General features: G+C 44.5%; 1 protein-coding gene across 1 annotated transcript; it reads right to left on the reverse strand.

Annotated features, from left to right (window-relative positions):
- Positions 1-259: 259 nt before the first annotated feature.
- Positions 260-9083, reverse strand: SERINC3 (serine incorporator 3). The gene is made up of 10 exons (XM_030008558.1): positions 8954-9083; positions 8237-8398; positions 7579-7772; positions 6395-6474; positions 5536-5673; positions 4506-4675; positions 3155-3245; positions 2606-2783; positions 1950-2177; positions 260-1196 (listed from the first exon to the last, which is right to left on the reverse strand). The coding sequence occupies exons 1-10, from the start codon at positions 8990-8992 to the stop codon at positions 1058-1060; spliced, it is 1419 nt and encodes a 472-aa protein (XP_029864418.1). The 5' UTR covers positions 8993-9083; the 3' UTR covers positions 260-1057.
- Between the last annotated feature and the right edge of the window lie 11180 nt (positions 9084-20263).

Raw genomic sequence — 20263 nt, forward strand, 5'->3', positions numbered from 1 at the left:
TGCAGAACTAAATTTTACTTGAATAGCTGTACCTGAGCAACTTCAAGGAATAGGATTTGACAGTCAGAGAATCACATGGAAGATGCTGTTTGTTTCAAAGGAAGTATATTATGACTTACTATTTGCTGCATGGAAAAAACAGCCAGTCACATCCAACTGGACACTGCAGCACCTAATTATTATTTCAATCATTGCATGTAGTATTTTGTACTGGAGAATAACTGCTGCTTCTTAACACTTCTCAACAGAGCTGGGACAGTTTCAGTAGTTAGTCCACTTTATTCAAATGAGTTTACAGTGCAAATGCCTTAGTGCCAATAAAAATCATTTCATGTACATTATTTTTATAAGCATATTAGACAATGAAATCAATTGGAAGCTCTAGTTTTCCACCATAATCATAAAGTTAAGCTAGTCATACACTTGCCACTCAATATTTGGCAAACATACTAAAAAAGAAGTTACCATAGAAGTTGCCTCTTAGAAAGGGCAAGTTTGTTCTTAAAAGGAATTAGAGTTAACCAGTTTTTCAACCTCAAAGTTCTGTTCTTTTGATGAGGAATAAGGGGGGGTTTGCCACAACACAGGAAGGTAAGTATAATTTAAATAAACTTTTGCAGTGGAATGTAGAAATCAAGCAGCGTGGCTTACACTTCCAGGAACTGAAGCATTAGCATACTAGTGCATTATGCTGAATATAATTGTTCTTTAAAATATATTACTTCATATTTAGCTAAATGTTACTTCTATTCAATAGAAAGGTTGTGGCTATTGGACAGAACAGATATTTTCTTTTGTGCTTTGACAGCACAGGTGGTGTAGTGAATTTTTTAAAAAGGCGGTAATAAGATAATCATGACTGAAAGTTAATATAGAAAGATAACAATAATTTTGATTCTGCATCAAGCATTATGCAATACATAACTTTCTATCCACCTGCATGTTAATATCAACATAAGAAACAGTAACATAGACAGTGTAACTAAAGCAATACATGAACATTTTGGCTTTCAGCAAAAAGTTCCCCACTTTTGTAAGCTCAGACAGGTGCAGCAATTTAACTGAAGTCTCTATTAGTAAGGACAAAAGGAGCCACTAGGGTCCAAAGATATAGAAGGAGACAAACCCAGCTGGAGGTTATCTTCACCCACACGGCTGGCCACTTACTTGTCATTGTCTTAAAATCTGCATCAGGGCTAAAAAGTAAAGAGGTCAATTAATAGATATAGAAGGCACCTTCCACTATTCTTTGCTGTCTCTCATATGAATCTGAAGTTAGAACAATGATTTGGGACACTCCAATGCAAGAGCCTTTGTGGCAGCACAGTGAGACAACTAAACCAGCAATTTCCTGTGGCTCCTTCATAAGCCTGTTGTTCTTGGTACCCAGTTTTCAAAATCAACCTGCTTGCAAATGTTAATGTGCTACTCTTAAAGGAAATATTTGAGTGAGCTATGTAGTAGACTCCTGATGGCTGCTGCTCTGTAAATATATTTGCTAGTTTATGGCAGTCCTGGGGAAAGTAGTTATAAGCTGTGGCTGCAGAGGCTATGTCCAAGTGCTCTGAAATCATATCTCCATTTAAGTGGCACGTGTGGCTGTCCCTACACATCTTTACCAGGGTGAAGAGCCAGTAAGTAACATTAGGCTGGCCTTGGACAAACTTCCCAGGAGGCCACCCCAAGCCAATTTCAGATGTATCCTTCCTGCTACTTGCCTATCTGAAGGATGGTAACCACACTTCCTGCCCTTGCAGCTGTGGAGCAGTCTACTAGGACTACAGCTGCTGACTTTGCCTTTTTTCATCTTAATTCAGCAACACAAAATTGAGAAAGTTCAACTGGCATAGGGACAGCACCTTAACCAGTGTGGCAGGAGTAGCTGAGTCTCCTATTCACCTAGAAACACTGGCTGGCACATACAACCCATCACTCTGTCTTGCTCTTACCTGTACCAGTTGGTGAGTGTCATCATGATGTAAAGAGAGGCAAGGAAGAGCATGAAGTGAAAGAAGGTGTAGCTATACTGAACACCATCCTTCTCATTATCCATGACACGGCGCACTTCTCCTTCCTCTGCAGTCCCACTGCCTGTTCCCAGAGTCTCCTCCAGAACAGCAGTGTCACTCCCAGACAGTGTCAGCTTGTTCACCTGGCTGTTACTTGAAGAGCGAATGCTGCAGTGTAACCCAAAGACAGCCATGGTTAAAACTCCCTTTTCAGTTAGCTATGTTTGCTAATAAAGCAAGCAACAGACCACAATGAATGTCTGGGACTAGCAAATGACATTTTTTTAAAAATCCATCTGGAAACACAAGGGAACTCCTCAGAGAGATCTGTTTTCATCCGAGCTCTTGTTAACCTAATTAAACAGTGTTCCTAGTCCAGGTCTCATAACACATTTTGTTCTGTTACCTGAATTGAGCTAATAAAGCCTATCAGCCACAAAACAGAATGCAGTTTTATTAGCCATATTCAGGCTTGGGCCTGAGACAGCAGCTGGATATGAATAAATGCAGGTACATTTTTCACTAGACCTAGATTCAAACAAAAAAATGCAGACAAAGCCCAATTGTTTCTCATTTGATAGCAGTGCAGATCCTACCTGGAATACAAGAGACAAAGGACAAAGATAACCAATCCAACAACACTCTGGGCATCCCACCACTGTAGGGACTTGGGTGGAGCTGGAGTAGCAGGTACAACAGTGGTATTTGCTGGACCAATTGTGGGTGTAGCTATCTGGGTAATGATGTTCAGCAAACTTGGGTTACAGTTTCGTTCTGAAAGGAATTTCAAGGCAGATTAAAGAGAGGTGAGTTTTGCCAGCATTTAGCTAAGATGACAGGTAAGCTTGCAATTTTTTATTTCCTTTAACTGCTGATCTCTTTGATTCCCCAGAGGTAGGAATGGCATGGAATATTCTTCCTTCCTGTGAGCTAGGCAAGGGTGTAATAAATAAATAAGATCAGAATGCCCTGACACTGTTTTCTTTCCCCTCACAAATACCACAGTTTAGTTCTGGAAAGAGGCAAGTTGATGGTTTCAGTAAAGTCAGCTTTACTGCCTCGCTAGATTTTATCTACACAGTTCAGCAATCCCCACACAGTGATCTGTGATAACTATGAACCCCATCACAGCTTCTGTTGCTTACCAGGCTCATTGGACATGGCTGACCAAGTGAGATACATGGTGTAGAGTGTGATAACAGAGGACTGGAGGAGGCCAGAGCGAGGCAGATGTTCCTGTTCAAAGACAGAATAGCAAGCCAAGGTCAATAGGGCAAGTTTTAGAAATAGTTGCATAGTTTTACCCTACTGCCACAGATTCAACAATTGTTAGCATGAAAAACTTTTTATTTTTTAGAAATGCATTGGGCTTTGTTCTATGTTTAAAAGACCGGAAGAAACTCCTTAGAATAATACAATCTATGCAGTGAGCAACTCAAACATGGAAGGAATAAGCAAACCAAATCCAGTTTTTTGGTGCCCAACACTGAGTTAATCCCAGCTTGCTTAGCAGTTTTGTAGATATGAATCTAGCATGTGATTTATTTCATCGTAGAATCCGAGGTTGGAAGCAACCTCAAGGATGATCTGGTCCAACCTTTCTTGGCAAAAGCACGGTCTAGACAAGGTGACACAGCACCCTGTCCAGCTGAATCTTAAAAGTGTCCAATGCTGGGGAATCTACCACTTCCCTGGGGAAATTATTCCCATGACTGATTGTTCTCATTGTGAAAAATTTTCCTCTTGTGTCCAGTTGGAATCTCCCCAGGATTAACTTGTACCCATTACCCCTTGTCTTTCCCATGTGACTCCTTGTAAAAAGGGAGTCTCCATCTTCTTTGTCACCACCCTTTAAATACTGGAACGTGGTGATAAGGTCTCCCTAAGCCTTCTTTTCTCAAGGCTGAACAAACCCAGTTCTGTCAGCCTTTCCTCATACAGCAGGCTTCCCAGTCCTTTGATCATCTTTGTGGCCCTTCTCTGGACCCTCTCCAGCCTGTCCACATCTTTTTTGCATAGTGGGGACCAAAACTGAACACAGTATTCCAGGTGTGGCCTGACAAGCGCTGAGTAGAGTGGGAGAATTTGAACAATACCAGTTGAGAATCAAGTAACATGCAAGCTTCCTCTCATATTAAACATGCTTACCCATACTTTCAAAGCCGCAGTATTAATCCAATAAATTCCCATCTTATTTTGCTTTTCCGTAATGGGTTTCTCTGTTCTGCCAGAACCATCACCACTGAAACCACAGCAGCAGTGCCCCACATGGAAACTAAGTCCAAAACAATGTTAGCCAAAAAAAGCCTATCTTCAGGAAATACATCACTACATAGTGCATTGGTTTCAGAGCAAGATTTTTTTTTTTTTTCAAATGTTCCTAGCTAGCATAGCTAGGATAGCCAAATTTTAAAGTTTTTATGTCTGAATTGGTACTACATCTTTCTTACTTCCCTGCTTTGTATCTCAGAAGAAAATAGCAGAGAAAAATAATACCTGAACTTTTGGAAGGATGGAAACAATGGAAACAGCAATGCACAGGATCATATTAATGCTTATGAAGAACTTGTTCTCAGTGCAGTCATCAGGCTTTGTGTAGAAAACATAGAAGAGAACAACAAAAACCAGCGACAAGGCATAGAACAAGCTTGTACAGGACAGCAGAGCTGGAAGGGGGAAAAAAGTAACTGTTACAATACGCATGTATTTTAACAGTACATCTAAGGTGATTTAATGACCAGCTACCACTGTAAAGAGACAGTCCCCCTTCCTCACTTGGAAGTCTGGTTCAGAAAGCTAGACTAGCAGAATGCATTTTTTATTAGGTATGGCTAAATTTCTGCTTTGGCTCACTAAGTAGTGTAGCTCAGAGGAAAGCCAATGCTGCCATCAGGGCAATAAGACCTGCCTTTCAGCAGCAGTTTAATTGGTTTAACTGATGTCAAGCCACAGTGTCAAAATGCGAGTGCTTTTTGCACACTTCTCATGGGCTATTTATAAGCCCTGAATTGCCCCTGCTATGCTAGAGGCCACCCATTTTCATTTCCATTCTGCTATGTTCTTTATAAGAAGCTACAAAATGCTGTTGCACCATTTGTAGCTATGAGCAAAGAACCACAACAATTAGCACTTTGTAATATAGCGGTCAGCTTGGCAACATGGGCTGAGGCATGCTTTGTGTTGTACTGCAGCCACTGTCATTGACATAACTGACTTCCTGAGGAAGGGGAGGTGGCAAAGCTAAGTTAGAGTTGAAGATATCCAGGCAACTAGCTCTGCACTTGCACTGCAAACTAGCCAAGTCTTGTTTGTTATGACTGTCAGATCTGCTAATCACAAGCCTAGAATATTTTGCATTTTATTTAATGAGAAAAAGGCAACACTGCAGCTATTAATTGCAAATGTTTATAGGACTGACTCAAGGAGACTGTGGAGTGTAATTCTAGGTATGTTTGCAAACTAGTAAGTGATACTCTGTAGAGTACTGGCCAGCAAAAACAAATCCTTTACAGATTAAGATTCCTACCTGCATACCAACATTTAGAATTTCCCTCCTCCATTCTCTCGACCCAGCTCTCATTCCAGGAGTGAGTAAAGTCCACAAGAAGCACCAACTGGATAAGAATGAAGCAGAAGGCTCCACAAATACCAATAGCAAACCAAGCTAGAAAAAGGGAGCAAGAAAAACAGGGTTAGCTTTCATCATTTGCATGCTACCCCAGTTTAAATAAATAAATAAATAAACTAAAAGCGCCTAATTATACCGAAGACAAATAATGAAAAAAATCTGAAACTATATTTAGAAATGCAGATGCTGTTAATCACTTTGGCCTCCATCCTGCAGAAGCATGCAGGGAGTCCCAGCTATTCAAGGGTGCAGCCTATGCTAGTCAAGCTGAACCTGGGAATGTTTAGCCCAACATGTTTTCAGAATGAATGCAAGATCTAACACAAGACATCTTTGTGTACATAAGTACCATCATGCCACATTTCTTTGAGGATCAACAACCTTTTCATGTTCCTGTGATGTGGCCAGACAGTAAGTTTCTTGCACAGGTTTTTCAGAGACTAGGAAAGTATTTAGCACTTGTCAGTGTTCTGAGCTGCTTCTAATCTAAATAGTGTCAGAAGACTCAGCCCAGTAGTGATCGTGTCACAGAGTACCAAATTATTTATACCCAACAGCTATGTACTTGAAAAGAGATTGCTTATTGGCAGTAACTTCAGTTGGTCACCAAAATACCGGATGCACCAAGATACTCTGAAATAGGACAGAATCTGTGTCTTCTACAAGATAACTTTCATTATTGCAACTAGAACCTGCTAAGTCTGTGAAAAGGTTTGAGTTTATTAAACAGAATTCCATGATGACATATTAACTGTACCTGTTGTGAAAGGCCCTTCAGGAATGTAAAATGCTCCAACCATGATAGCCACAATGGCAGCTATTTTGAAGAACCAGAACCTTTAAAAGAAGATATACGTTGAAAATACTGGTCTTACTCCGCACACAATAGTAATGTTTTACATGATCTGCAAGCAGCTTGCTGTACATAGATAAGTGTCTAACAGAAATTTAAAGGAAAAAAAAGTTGTGTTCAGTGGGATAACAGATAAAGATGTTCACCAAATCAGGGGGAGAGGGTGAAAGAACGGTCAATACATTGGCGACATGGACTGACAGAAACCTCGAAGTTCAACAAAAGCAAATACACAGCATTGCACCTGGGACAGAAAAACCCCATGCAACAGGACAGACTGGGAACCGACTGGCTAGAAAGCTTTGCTGAAAGAGGACTCCTGCTCCAGCAAACGGAACATGAGTCAGCAGCTCATCCTTGCAGGGAGGAAGGCTAACTCTGCCCTGTTCAGCTTGGAGAAGGGAAAAGGGAGGTCTAATTGCTGTTTTCAACTGCCTAAAAGAAGACAAAACCAGACTCTTCTTGCAGCTGCACAGTAGAAGGACAAGAGGCAACATATGCAAGCTGCAAAAAGAGAAACTACAATTAGATACTGGAAAAAAAATTGCACAGGTTGCCCAGAGAGGTCAAAGCATTCCCATCCTTTGAGACATTCAAAGCCTAACTAGACAAGACCCTGAATAACCTACTCCACATTGTTCCTGCTCTAACCAGAGAGCTGGATCATGTGATGTCCACAGGTCCCTTTCAAATTAAAGGACTATGAAATTCAGTCATCTAGCCCAGAACTAACCCAGTTAAATCAGTGAATCAGAAATCAGAAACCAGTTTCTGCTGGCTTACTGAGTCAGACTGGACGAGTGAATGACCCAATGAGATCTAGAATCAGCGCAAGGATGGCGATATAAACTGGCTGAAATCTAGCATCTCTGTGAAAACACAGAGGGGTGCCCAGAGCACCGCCCTTTTGGCTACCCAACCTCAAAGCATTATCAGTACATTGAACACGTTACATAAATAGGAAGCTTCTTAGGAGACTAAAGCGTTACTCTGTATTCAGTTCAAAAGAAACTCAAGGCCATCAATGTATTCATAAACAATTTGCCACTGTGTTCCACAAAGAAACTTGAGAGAGCTCACACACATACCCATTGTGTACCGAGGCTCTTGGATCATTACTTGTTTTCACTTCTATCATAAGCAGAGAGAGGAGAAAGAAGAACACTGCCATGGCAAAGCTGATTCGATAGACAGCTCTGTATCCAACAAACACATCGCAGCTGACAAAGCCATCCATATGCGGTATCCGAGTATGAAGCCCCTCATCACAAAATCCAGGTATCTGAGTAAAGACACATTTAGTTGTGAATTTATGTCTGCATTTGCAATTACATTCTTTAAGCACTCTTAACAGCTAAGGCTTTCAGTCAGCTGTCTTCTGGGAGATCTGATAACAAAAGACCTTGTGCTCAGCCGGCCTGCACAGACCTTATCATTGCGTTTCTTTCCCCATGTCATCACTAAAACCATCCAGGAATATTAAGATACCAAAGCAGCAGGCCTCTGATAACAACTGGCAACCTCCAGGTCTGGTCAGGTTTCAGACACCAGGCACGTACTTAAAAATGTACATTCACTGAATTTGCTATTTCAGCTAGAAGCTGTTTAGTACACACAGCCTCTTAAATCGGGGGACAAAGCACATTTGGGTGTTTGTGTCTCTCATGTAACCCATTCCAAGTAAAGAGAATCGATAGTCACTGGCACAAGTAATGGTTTTGCAAACAGAGGTTTTCCCCTCCATACCTTTTTCAGCTGCTCTTCCATCCCTGGTGCCAGCATAATGCAGGCAAGAGCGGTACTGAGGAGAAGGAGGAAGGCATAGATAAGTCGCGTCACCGTTGAATTCTTGCTGTTGGGGCAACATCGGCACAGTAAACACGAGGCACCGCTGCACAGACAGGGAATCTGAAGGACAGAGACGGAAATAGTGAGGGCATTCCCCTCGCAGGTGACACCAGGGTGTTCAACGACACCGAGAGAGGAAAACCCAAACTCCATTTAAGAGACACCCCGCTCCCTGCCGGACCACCCAGATAAACCGTTTAATCGACGCTTCTGACCGACACCGTGTTTGAAAACACCCGTGGATAGTCCGGCTGTTCAGCCTGGGCTCTGTTCCCGGGGGTCCGCCGCCTGGCAGAGGTCAGCAGCGAGCCGCCGCTCCGCAACCACCGACACCGCCTCGCAAGGGCAGGACCCGCCTCCCGGTCCGGCGAGCCCCGCGGCCCCAGGGAAGGCGCACGGTAGCTGCTGCCCGGCGCCCGCTCCGCCCGGAGCCGCCTCCGGCGCCCGGAGCTGGGGGGACCAGGCTTCTGCCCCCAGGCCGCGGGAGGGGAGCCAGCGGCGTCACCGGTCCCGGGCTCCAACCGGGCCCCCGGCGGAGGCTCCGGGCCGGGCCCGCTCCCCGGGGTGGTGGGGAGGGGCCGGCGTGGCAGCCCCCGCCGCCGCGCCGCCACTCACCCAGCTGGCCAGCGAGCAGACCCCCAGCGCTGCCCCCATGGCGGCGCCGCCGAGACCCCTCCGGCCACTTCCTGCTTCCGCCCCCGCCCCGCGGCGTTCGGCGACAGCCGTTTAGCGCCGCCGCCGCTCATTGGCTGTCCCCGCGATGCTGGCGCGCGTAGGGGCGACCGCCCGCCAATGCGAAGGCAGGATGGAGCCGGGCGCGAGCAGGAGGGTGGGCAGGGACGGCGAAGGGCGCGGGAGCGGGAATTGTTGTTTACGAACGCTTCTTCCGCCTTTCCGACGCCAGGCGGTCCTGAGGAGCAGGGACGCTGACTGGTCGCAAGCGTCGGTGGGTGGGCGGTTCCTCCAGCAGGACAGCCAATGAATGAGGCTGATCGGCAGGCTCGGCAGCCATTCGATACCTCCCTCTCCCGGAGGCCGCTGGGGGGGCTCGGCGGTGCCTTGGCCCTCGGCGGTTGCCATGGCAGCAGCACGGGCGGCATGGTGCCGGGCCGGGCCGGGCCTGCCGCCGGGGCTGTCAGCGGGCCGCCCCCGCCACACGCGGGGTTTGGGGCCGGACGACACACTGCGTTTCCCAACTGCCTGCAAGGCACCCTGGCGCGCCCCGTGCCCCGTCTGCACGGGTAAAACTGACCCCCTCGGGTTCCGGAGGGGACAGGGCGTTACCGGGCGCGGTGACAAGCGTCACGTCCCGGCAGAGGTTGCGTCGAAGCTGTATGAGTTACTCCTGCGTCACAGCTGAGGCACTGACCTCACCGGAGGGACGGTGACAAGCGGGGTGCCTGAGGAAGCGGGCGGGCGGCCTCCTGCCGCTTCACGTACAGCGGCCCTCTGTGGGTCACAGGGGTGCGAGTAATGGCCGTGCTGCTCGGGGGCTGGGGACACGGCTGTCACCTGCCCTGCCTGGGGCCCAGGGGCCTGCTCAGCCTCTCGGAGCTGTTTGACTGGGGCGGGGGAATCCGTAACGCATTCCCACTCGTGTCCCATCGCGATACGGACGCAAGCCCTCGTGCAGCAGAACGCGCGTTGTGCCGCTGCCCCTCTTTTTCTGCATGCTTTGCTGAGCACTGAACGGTGCCCGTGAGTTTGGGCTTGCGTAGTGGTGTAACGGGGCTCTGGGTGGAAGCGGGAAAGCTCACGAGCCTTTGAGAGGTGCGGTTTCTCAAGGAGAGACACCTCTGCATCAGTTCACAGTAGGCTCAGTTCATACTTTGAAGGTGCACGGCTGTAAAAGCTAGAGGTCCACTCCTTTAAAATGGAAGAAGAGAGAAAGGAACCATCTGAACACAGACATTGTTCTGCTGCTGCCCAGAGAGCCGGGGCCTCTCTGGTTTTGCATGGCCAGCATACTGCAGGACTTGCAGTTTGGAGGAGTTAAACAGCTGAGTGACTACACTCCTCATTGCTAAAGTCTGGGAGGAAACGAAATGGATGAGAGGTGGCTGTGAGGATAGAACAACAATGAGAAGGTGACACAGGTTTCCACAGAAGTTTAGGAAAGCGGTTTGGAGCTATTTAATTGGCTTTAGTGTTGCAATATGTCAGAGGGCAAGGTCAGAACTGACCAGTTTGAGTTAGAGGATGTGTTCTGGCTATAGCGATTCCAGCTATTGCACATCACTTCCCACTGTGTCAGACCCTTCTTTCCTTCACACAGTCCCTTTCCAAAAAACCTGCTTCCATCACAGAAAGGGATAAATAATCGGAATGACAGCTTTATTGCCATCTAAAATTGCCAAGAAATGACAAAAAGCATCCAGTAAACCAGCCACTTATTCTCCACAGCAGCTTTAACACTCAAAATATATGAACATTATGTTAACAGTATCATCTCTCTTGTAATCAGCCTCATTCATGAAGACATACAGGGTTCTTTCAGAAAAAGATCACGCCATAAATCATTGAAACTGTGCTTCCTTCAGACAATATATGAGCCCTTATTATTAACATATTTTTATTACCCTTTTGGGCACACCAGCTGGATCTGTAAGAAGGCTTTTGCCACATCCCTGCTACTTCACTGTTCACATGAATGTATGCAGAATAAAGGCAGAATCCAAAATTCTGTGTTCCCTTCCCAGTAATCCTGGGTGAATCATTTCATAGGTATATTACCAATACAATGATGAAAGTCAGTTAAATAATGAGTCTGAGAATGTTTTCTTCACAGGAAATTTATAAGACTAATAGTTTTGTGAAGTACTGTGGGATCCTCTACTGGATTATGCTAGGGAAAGACAAAGGATACAGATAAAAAGCCTTTTCCTTCCACTGTCCACGTAACAAGAGGTTTCCAAGCACTTATTTTACTTCCCAACATAACCCCCCTCTGATTCTGCATAACATCATCTCAAGCCACACATGTTTAACAGGAGATAAGGGTGAAGTCAGCCTAGCGACTGTCAGCTATGGGAACAAGACAGGATATGGCAGGAGGTTATCCTAGTTTGTACAAAAATACCCTGCTCTGGTATGTTAATCAGTTCTGACAGCAGAATGAAATGGTGCACCCCTTATGTATCTATACGTTACATCCCATACATATCTATATGTTAGTTGAACTGCCTAGAATAAAAACCTTGAAATTAGGTAATATTTAAAGGAAATGTGTCAGATATAGTCATTTGAAAGTAGTTCTCTGCAGTTTGTTGTGCAACTGAGCTCATAAAAAAAAGTCACTCAAGCATTAGTGCTATTCTTGTTAATCTCGAGGGTCTCCCTTTTGTGATAACAAAAAAGCAGAACTTTTCCCTATGTTCCCCAGAGTATGTGAGGGTCCCTGCTCTGCATGGGCTGTATTTTTGCAGGTAACAGATCCATAGATAAGTTATAATCAAATAATCCTTTGATTATCCAGAAACTTTCAGTCAGGTGAAGGGAACGGCAAATTGGAATGGCTGAGTCAAACCAACTGTAAAAATTAAAAAATCATACATAGCCTGTGTTTCTACAGTAGTGTTGCCTTGACCCATATTCAGGTCTAAACATCTTACTGTGCTCTGGCCTGCATAAACTTCCAAATTTTGAGGTATTGGCATCAGCTTTCTAATATAACCCTCCTAATTATTGGACTTCTGTAAAGTGTTTGCCTTTAAATAGTATTTATAACTGTGCTTTGATCGGATCTCCAGAGCATAAAGAATTACAAAGTTTTCTTTAGGGACAACTGCTTTTCCAGCTGTTTAGTTCAGGCTTTGGGCTGAGCTCTATTCCACCATCCAGATTTTAAACCGTGCTTTGAGAATAGCCATCAAAGTCCTCCATCCGTGTGGAAGTTATTAGATAATGGGCAAAATACTGCTATGACTGAAACCACCCGTGGGTTTAATAAGTCTCTAAATGGCCAGAGTTAATAGCTTCTACAAAATCATGATGTTCCAGCAGGGTAGAAAGTCCTCCCAAGTATAAATATTGTTAAGTTTATGGAGCTCCCAGATGACTTTCACTGGGGTCTAATCTAATCGCTGTGGATACAGGGACTCACTCACCACTAACTTGCAAAGGCCAATGTGTGCTGTCTGCTGCGATTCCCCAGGGAAGCCCAGGTGACCGGCGCCAGCAGCATGGCTCTTCTCTGTGCACAGGCTGACTTTACACTCACAAGCCCCTGCAATTTGAGATCAAGAAAAATCAACCTAGTCCACGCTTTTGAGTCTTCAAATATGCAAGTGTCTTTTTTCTGCAGTCCTTTGCTCACGATTTTATAATTCTCGTCTTTCCTTGACTGCGTGCTCTGTGACTGCATTAGCACCTGCCTCTGCACTTAGACTCTCTATTTTCCTATCATGTCATGGATACATGAGTCATCTTATTTGTGATCTGCTGAGCCGAGTGAGAGTCATAGTAGAGTTGTGTGCTTCAAGGCCATTAGTAACGCTGCTAAAACTTGCATAATATATTCTTCTGTGTCTAAATCCCTGAGAGATTGAGTAACTGTTTTCTTTTTCACCCCAAGTGACTGTGCAACCAGATGAGTCACTGCTGTTATGGTAGAGGAATTGTAATCTTTGTGTCTTTCCAGTTTTGTTTGGCCAGAAATTTATTATATAGGACACCTTTGTTCAATCTCCTCTAAGTCCTTATATGTCACCAGAGACCTTTTCATTGACTTCAGTTCACTTTAGATCATGTACTCTGGTCTGGAAACTGCGTTAGTTTAGGTTATTGGTAAAACAGATGGAGAGAAACGTTCACCTTTATCCAGCACCCTGGAATGATATTAGAAAGCTCTTTCATCTCATTATTTATGGAAGTGTTAGTGAAACTTAAACATATTGAAAAGTATTTAAATAACATTAAATAAAAGCTTATTAAAAAAAAACCAACAAAACACAAACAGAGATATGCTGGAGGGAATATTTTGTACAAAAGATCTGCAGTGACATCTGTGAATGAACCAAGGGACTAGCAACAGATGGCTGGTAAAAAGGAGGAGGGAGTGAAAGGTGGCCTTTTGTGATAGGTGATTGCGGTATCCCTGCAAACAGCATGGGACGCTCGGACAGGGCCCTTTGGGGAGCAGGATCTGACCTAGAAGGGGCTGGCGCTGTTGGAGCAGCCTTAGCCCTGCACTGACGTGAGCTGGTAGTAACTGTCCCAGGAGGAGCCTTGCAGCCAGAGGCATTGCTGGAGCTTGGCACCTTCCCCCATCGCTGTAGGCGAGACAGTGTTAGTGCAGAGCCAGGCATCAGCCCCTGCTCCACCTGGCAATGCTGATCTAGGCTTGGTGTTGGTGCTAGAGCACCTCAGGCTGTACAGGACATCAAGGTTCCTGCTCTTAAGTGGCCACTTCAAGAGTGGGTAGCCACAAAAGCCAATCTTCTACCTGAGCATTGTCCAAGCACGCTTAAAAATGTTGCTGAGTTTATTGTTTCAAATGTTTTCATGATTTTTCCTTGCCTGATATATTTTTCTTAATTAAGCCAGGATTTATTTACCCTGTCTCTGTGACCCCATCTGTCCCATGAGAGCCTGCACTGAAATCCAGCTGGCCAGCCTTCTTCTGTCAGCGATCACTGCAGCAGAACAGCTTCTAGTGAAACAATAGTGGGAGGAAAAGTCAGGAATTTCTGGATTTAATCCTGCCTCAAGCAGTGATGAGTTGTGTGGCTTTAGGTGAGCCACAGGACTACGTGAGTCAATATGTAATGTGAGAAAACGAGCATATCCCAGAGTCGTGGCAGGCTCTGTTCATTCATCTTTCCCCACAGCTTAAAATCAGACGAGTGCCTGACCCCATTTTTTCTCATACTAAAAAGAGCAATGCAGGAATATACTGGCCATGGTAATTTCTTTTAGCTGAAGATTTCTTTTCCCCTCTTTTTCCATTGTCCCCCACACTGGTGCTGCTGCTTTCCAAGATGCTCTGAAGCTAGTGAAATAGTTTTTTCTCATAAATCTTTTAAATCATGTAAATCCTCTGGGCGTACCAGCTGACATTTTAGATGTTGCATTTTTGCACTTGTGCCAGGAAGCATTTAGCATGTTACAGTTGCTTATGTTGTATTTTTTTAAAGAAGGGAAAACAGTTCCTTCCTCTTGTGTCTCCAGCAGAGAGACTGTTTCTCCTTGAGGAAGGCGTTCACATGATCATATAGATGCGTCAGATAAATCCCTTCCCACGTTTGATATTTGGTAAGTTGAATGATTGTTATTCCAAAGCCAATAGCTGGGATGGTTGTATGATTTAACGTCTCCAGAGCAAGTTTTCCTTCTGTTCACAAGCTTTAAGGAAATGAAATCTAAAAATGAAATCCTTCAACTTAGAAAGACTCATTAACCAAACACTCTCGACCATGTTATCTTCACAAATATTTCTCCCTGCTTGTTTGTTTAAAGCTGGCCAAGAGTTCCAGAAATACTTTTAAGATAACAAAAATGGGCATCCAGATTGGAAAGGAACTCTGTATTTAGAAACTCTGAAATACTACCAGGGGGTGGCTGTGCTGTTAACTCTTTTCCGGTTGGTCTGAACCTCCATGGCGTTGGAGAGTGAGTCATGGCATTCTTCTTTATATAAATCTTTTTTCCCATCCTAGATGATTTAGAAAAAAAAGTACCCTAGGGGAGTCTAATAATACAATACCATCTCTAGTCACATCGTTGAGTTCAATAGGGTTGTTGCCGGAGAGAGTCTAAATCAAGCAGTTTCCCGAAGGCAGCGTAGGGCAAGAGCTGGCAAGGCTCAGTATTCACTGCACCCATGCGCATTGGGGGCAGAAACAGCCATAAGCTTAATTCTGGAAGGGAAGGAAGGGGAAAAACTGAGGGCTGAGTGTTGGTTTATCAGGGGATCTTACAAGCCAGCTCTCTGCTGCAGAACACACTTGAGAACACTGAGCCTTTACTATAAATTCACACACACAAATTTTTAAAATGTATGCTGAGGGTGTCATGTTATTGCAAAACTGAGAGTGCCCATAGGAAACAAAAGCAGGGCACCTTGCTAAGCTCGACCTCCACAGGCATTTCAGTAGCAGAAGCAGAATCATTTCCTCCTAATATAAGTAATAGTTCAGTTCTGAATTTGCTGTCTTTGTGAGATAACGGCAGAAGGTTTTTTTCAGGCTCTAAAGGATGGCTTACAATTTTTAATTAAAATGTGTGTTAGTTAACTGTATTTGTTACCGTGGGTTTAGGGGCTTGTGCAGAACCCAATGCCTTGGCAGGCCCGCAGTGCAGTTCTTGTGGGTCTTTTCTTTTCAAAGCTGTTTTTAACAAACATGTATTTAGTGTTATTACAGTCCTCAAACAATTTCATGCAAGAGCCATCAAAGCAAAGCAGAAATGGACACACTGGTCCCCATGTGTATGTCAGAAAATTTCACTGCACTAGCAGTGGTTCCTGGGCTGAGAAATAGTCCCTGCAAGAGTACAGGGCCTTTGGTGAGATACAACAGTATAAACGAGGTGTCTCTTTTCCTTTCCTGCTTGGATGGGTTTCATCTCACTGCCTTGAAGCTGCCTACAAGGTAAGTATCTAATCCACGGTAGTTACTGAGCTCTTCCTCTCGCCAGTGAAGACGGACAGAGGGGATGAATTCGTCTCTCATATCTGATCTAACACCGCTCTCTTAGTCCTGGCCTCTACTTACTGTCACAGGAACTTTGATGTCCTATTTTTAGATGAGTTTTTGTGGTTTTAGAATGAAAGTCTGATTGTAGCCGGATACTAATTTCAGTGAAAAAAATAACATGTAAAACCTGACGCATGCTGGTCAACGAGGAATGTGCTGGGCAGTGGTAATCTTGACTCAATTATCTGTCTGTAGGGGTTGAAATTTAGTTAGCATTTTATGGTTAGGCACCAGGTGGTGTTAAGATGTTGCTTAACTGAAGAGCCATTATTTACTGGTAATAAAATTGATACCATGACACATTCCTTATGGCGTAGATGTGCTATCATATCTTGGCAACGGTAGCAGGAGGAATTATTCTGCCTGGCTTGCAGTCTTGTCTTCATTGTAAAAGGAAAAATAATGAGGCTGTAATTACCCAGCTTGGAACTAAATGAACCCAGCTGAAAATGCTGAATGATGAAAGATGACTCCTAACAGCTTCCCAAACTTAGCTTGTTTGGATACCATCACTGATGGTGCCATTGTCAGCTCCTGGCTCTCACTGGGCTGGATCCATAGCCAGCAGGCACAGCTCAGTTGTTTGGACTGTGGTGGTATCCCAGTTTGAAGTACTGTTGAACAAATAGAGGTATATATACCATAAGCCTTGCCAAAATTACCTGTTTACATGAGGAAGTCAGTGTGCAGCAAATTAGGATGAAATTCATAGCACACAAGCCCCTCTATATTAATTCTTGAGGTAAAGAACCCTATCATGTAGTGGTTTACTCCAAATTAGTAGTTGCTTTGCAGATGAAATCACACACTCCTCCCTCCAACATCCAACATTTCAATATCAAATCTATGAGGTTTCTCTAATTTTGCATCTTAAATTTATATAATAAACCAGTAGATTCAATGAGTCTTTTTTTTTTTTCTCCTTTGTGCAAATAAAGATGGGAAAAGGGGGGTCTGTTATTCCACTAATTCTAGTTCTGAGTTTCACACAATTTCTTGTTAGCTAGCAACGCAACAGCTAGCAGACTTACTTCCCAAATTGGTTTAGGTACTGAAAAGCTGGTGACCTTCTGCCTTCAGCACAGGAGTGGTGTGTTTGGTGGAGCTGTTGGAGAGATGAAGATGAACTTCCCAATGCAATGAAGAGTCATAAAGGAATGCTTCTAGGTGCCCATCTGGCTACATTCTTGTTCAACTCATCCTTGAAGACTGCTGAGATTTAACTGTATTATTAATGATTTGTTACTGTGCCTGGAGATGTGGATAAATAATAACTAAAAAGACCTCTTAGTAAAAATAAAGAGGATTTTCCGTCCTGGTTGCTCACTTTGAGCCCTGATTTCTGCAGGAAAGCAGGCAGCGCTGCTGTGGAGCACACACCTCTTGTCCGAACAGTGAGATCTCCTGCTGGTTGCCATAGGGATGGAGAGAGCGGAGGCCGTTTGGGGCAGCAATTCTGCAATGCAAGCGCCCATTTGGTACAGCATCCCCTCGCTTAGCAGCTCAGTCCGTCAGCCAGCTTGAGAAGGGCAGCTTGCAAAGTGTCCATCTATAGTGGGCCATTTTACAGATATTTAGCTTGTTGTAGAGGTTGCTCCCTTGAACATGCTTTTACAGGATGGCCAACATATAGAAATATGTTGAAATATAGAAATATATCTGTCCATATAGAAATAATGGCATAACTGTCGCTCCGATGGCTTGCAGCATACACGGCAGGTCACAAATATTGCAGCTATCTGTGCACGCAGGGAGGAGATATTAGGCAGCACAGCAATTTGGACAATGGGTATTTTGGACAGTGACTGGCATTTACACTTCCCTCAGTATTAGAGGGTAAGGAACCCAGACCCAAACCCAGACTTTTAGATCAAATATGACTGAAACTTTCTGACCCAGGACAGCCTGGATGGAGGGCTTTTATTAAAGGGTCTTCTGCAAGACCTTCTATAAGACATCTAAGTCGGGATTGCATGGAGCTAAGATTTTAACATGGCTTGAGGAAGCTGATGTCTATTTAAATGCCATTGCTAGATTATTCTTGTGATGGATAATCTGAATAAAGATACTTGATGCTTTATCAGGCCAAGTTTTATAAAGCTGAAAACAATCACTTGGGAGATGTTATAAAAGGAAATTATTTAATCCACAAAAGTGAGTGGCAACTGGGATCTGTATGAAAACATTAAACTCTATGTCCAAACTCTGTAATCCTGCATAAAAGTGAAAATTTTACACATGACTAAAAAACCCCAGCCCAGCTTTGGGAGGAAGCAAGAACCTGAAACAGATACAGTGAATTAAGGGAGTAAGCGGAACCCTTTAAAAACTTGGAAATGCTAGAATAACCATAAGGGAATAGTCATGACACAAAAAGCAGTAAACAAAATACATCTCAAGAGCGGTGGGGAGTGAGATTGGCCATTATTAGGTGAAGAAAGTCTGCTGGCATGCACCCACAAAAGCATCAGGCTGTCCATCTGCGACAGACTTGGAGGAGCTGCCAGTAACAGTGTGGACAAGGTTAGTATTCTGGGCTGGGTGATAATCTGTCTCTGTAGCAGTCATTTAGCCTTCTGTCCTTCCACTAGCCAACTGCCAAAAGGAGATGATAATACCTCTTTTCCTTTATTTTTGTCTGTCTTGGATATTTAAAGGATTAAGCTTTGTGAGGCAGGGAATATGCCTTAATATCTACTACTACAGTAGGGACAGAGCATGGGATGTCAGTCTGAGACGCTGGTGTAACACCACCACGATCACTTGAGAATTGATGGCTCTGCCTCCTGGCAAATCCCATTCCCCGCAGCATCCCGCATTCCTTTCAGGAGCCAGCACCGTACCCTGCCCACACAGTCGGTAAGGAACAACAGGGTTTTGTCAGCCCCTGAGTCCACCCTGGGGTGGCAGAGCCCTTCTCTGGGCCACCCAATATGCAGGGTGTCCCCATCACTTTGCTCACGCTTCCCTGTGTCAGCTACCGCACACCTGGGCAACACCTGAAACCCAGGGCAGGTTCCCAGTACAGTGCTGGGAGCAGAGGGCTGTATGCAATGCTGGAGTGAAATGCTCCCGGGTCACTAGGCCAGCCCTGTTTTATTTCATGTACACTGTCAGCACAAACAGAATACTTTGTTCCCTGACCAGAACATGGAGCTCTTCCCATGGAGCGCCCTGAACTGCTGCTGCTCTCAGACCAAATCACAAGGATGCTGCACCTCCCCAGTCTTAGTCTTTATGGCCTTGGGAACAGCTAGAACAGATAAATAGCACCATGTCTAAGGACATGAGATGGCACGGGACACAGGAACAGCCTTGTTGAGCTTATCCTGGCTGTCACAGTGGCCAGCTGCTTCACGAGAAGGCATCTAGTTACATGTACCCCATTAATGAACCGACATGGAAAGCAGGGGATCGTGCCAGGAGGTTAGGCTGAATTTTTTCCCAACCTTAGGTAGAGAGTGAGTGTGTATGGTGAAGCCTGAAAGTTGCAGTCCTTTGACTCACAACAGAGGATTAATAGCCTGAGTGTGATGCCTCACCAGGAGTACCCCATTCAGCATCCATGGAATAAAATCACATGAAAGTCCATTTAGCTGAGAGCACAAGTCAGGATCAAAATGTTTACATGGCTTCTGCACATCTGCAACAGGAATCCTTGTCTTGCTGCCAAACACCAGGGAAGAATCATAACCGTTGGCTGGATGGCTCTGGCATATATTATAAAGCTGACAGAGATAACTATTTTCTTCTCGTTTATTAGCATAGCCCTTTGCTCTCCAAAAGAGAGAAGCACAACTGCCAACCCAGCCTGCTACTTGTTTTCTTCCAACTACCCCTTCTAGCAGAAAAAGAGGGACAAAGCAAAGGAGTACCTGTGTGTGGACCTCAGAGGATCTCCTGCTTCCCTGCCAGCAAGACCTGAGCAGTCAGTCACGATCAACTTAAGCAATACCTCTCCTGTTGCACCTTCTCATCCTGACAATCATTGTTAGCTCTGTCTGTGTATCTGACCCTTCTTAGCAAGCAGAATGAACCTATTTAATTAATAGTTGCATATTCTCCCCCCCACCCCCAAATACATCCCTGAGCGGACAGAGATGTTGCTATTCACCCTGTGTCCCAAACAAGTAAGCCTTTACCAGTGGAACGATTTTCTGGTGAAGCCTGTGCTGGATGCGTGACCTTTGTGGGTTTACACTGAAGAAGCTTCTGGATTCCTTTAGACAAA

This window comes from Aquila chrysaetos, chromosome 3, assembly GCF_900496995.4.
Source record: "Aquila chrysaetos chrysaetos chromosome 3, bAquChr1.4, whole genome shotgun sequence".
NCBI classification, from domain to species: Eukaryota; Metazoa; Chordata; class Aves; order Accipitriformes; family Accipitridae; genus Aquila; species Aquila chrysaetos.

Bases quoted from the DNA above. Each gene is read 5' to 3' on its own strand.
- SERINC3 (XM_030008558.1), bottom strand. From the start codon at position 8,992: ATGGGGGCAGCGCTGGGGGTCTGCTCGCTGGCCAGCTGG. The intron at 4,676-5,535 runs GTAGGAATCTTA...TCCCCCTTCCAG, and splicing joins TTCTAAATGTTGGTATGCAG to CTCTGCTGTCCTGTACAAGC. The intron at 2,784-3,154 runs GTAAGCAACAGA...AATTCCTTTCAG, and splicing joins AGCCATGTCCAATGAGCCTG to AACGAAACTGTAACCCAAGT.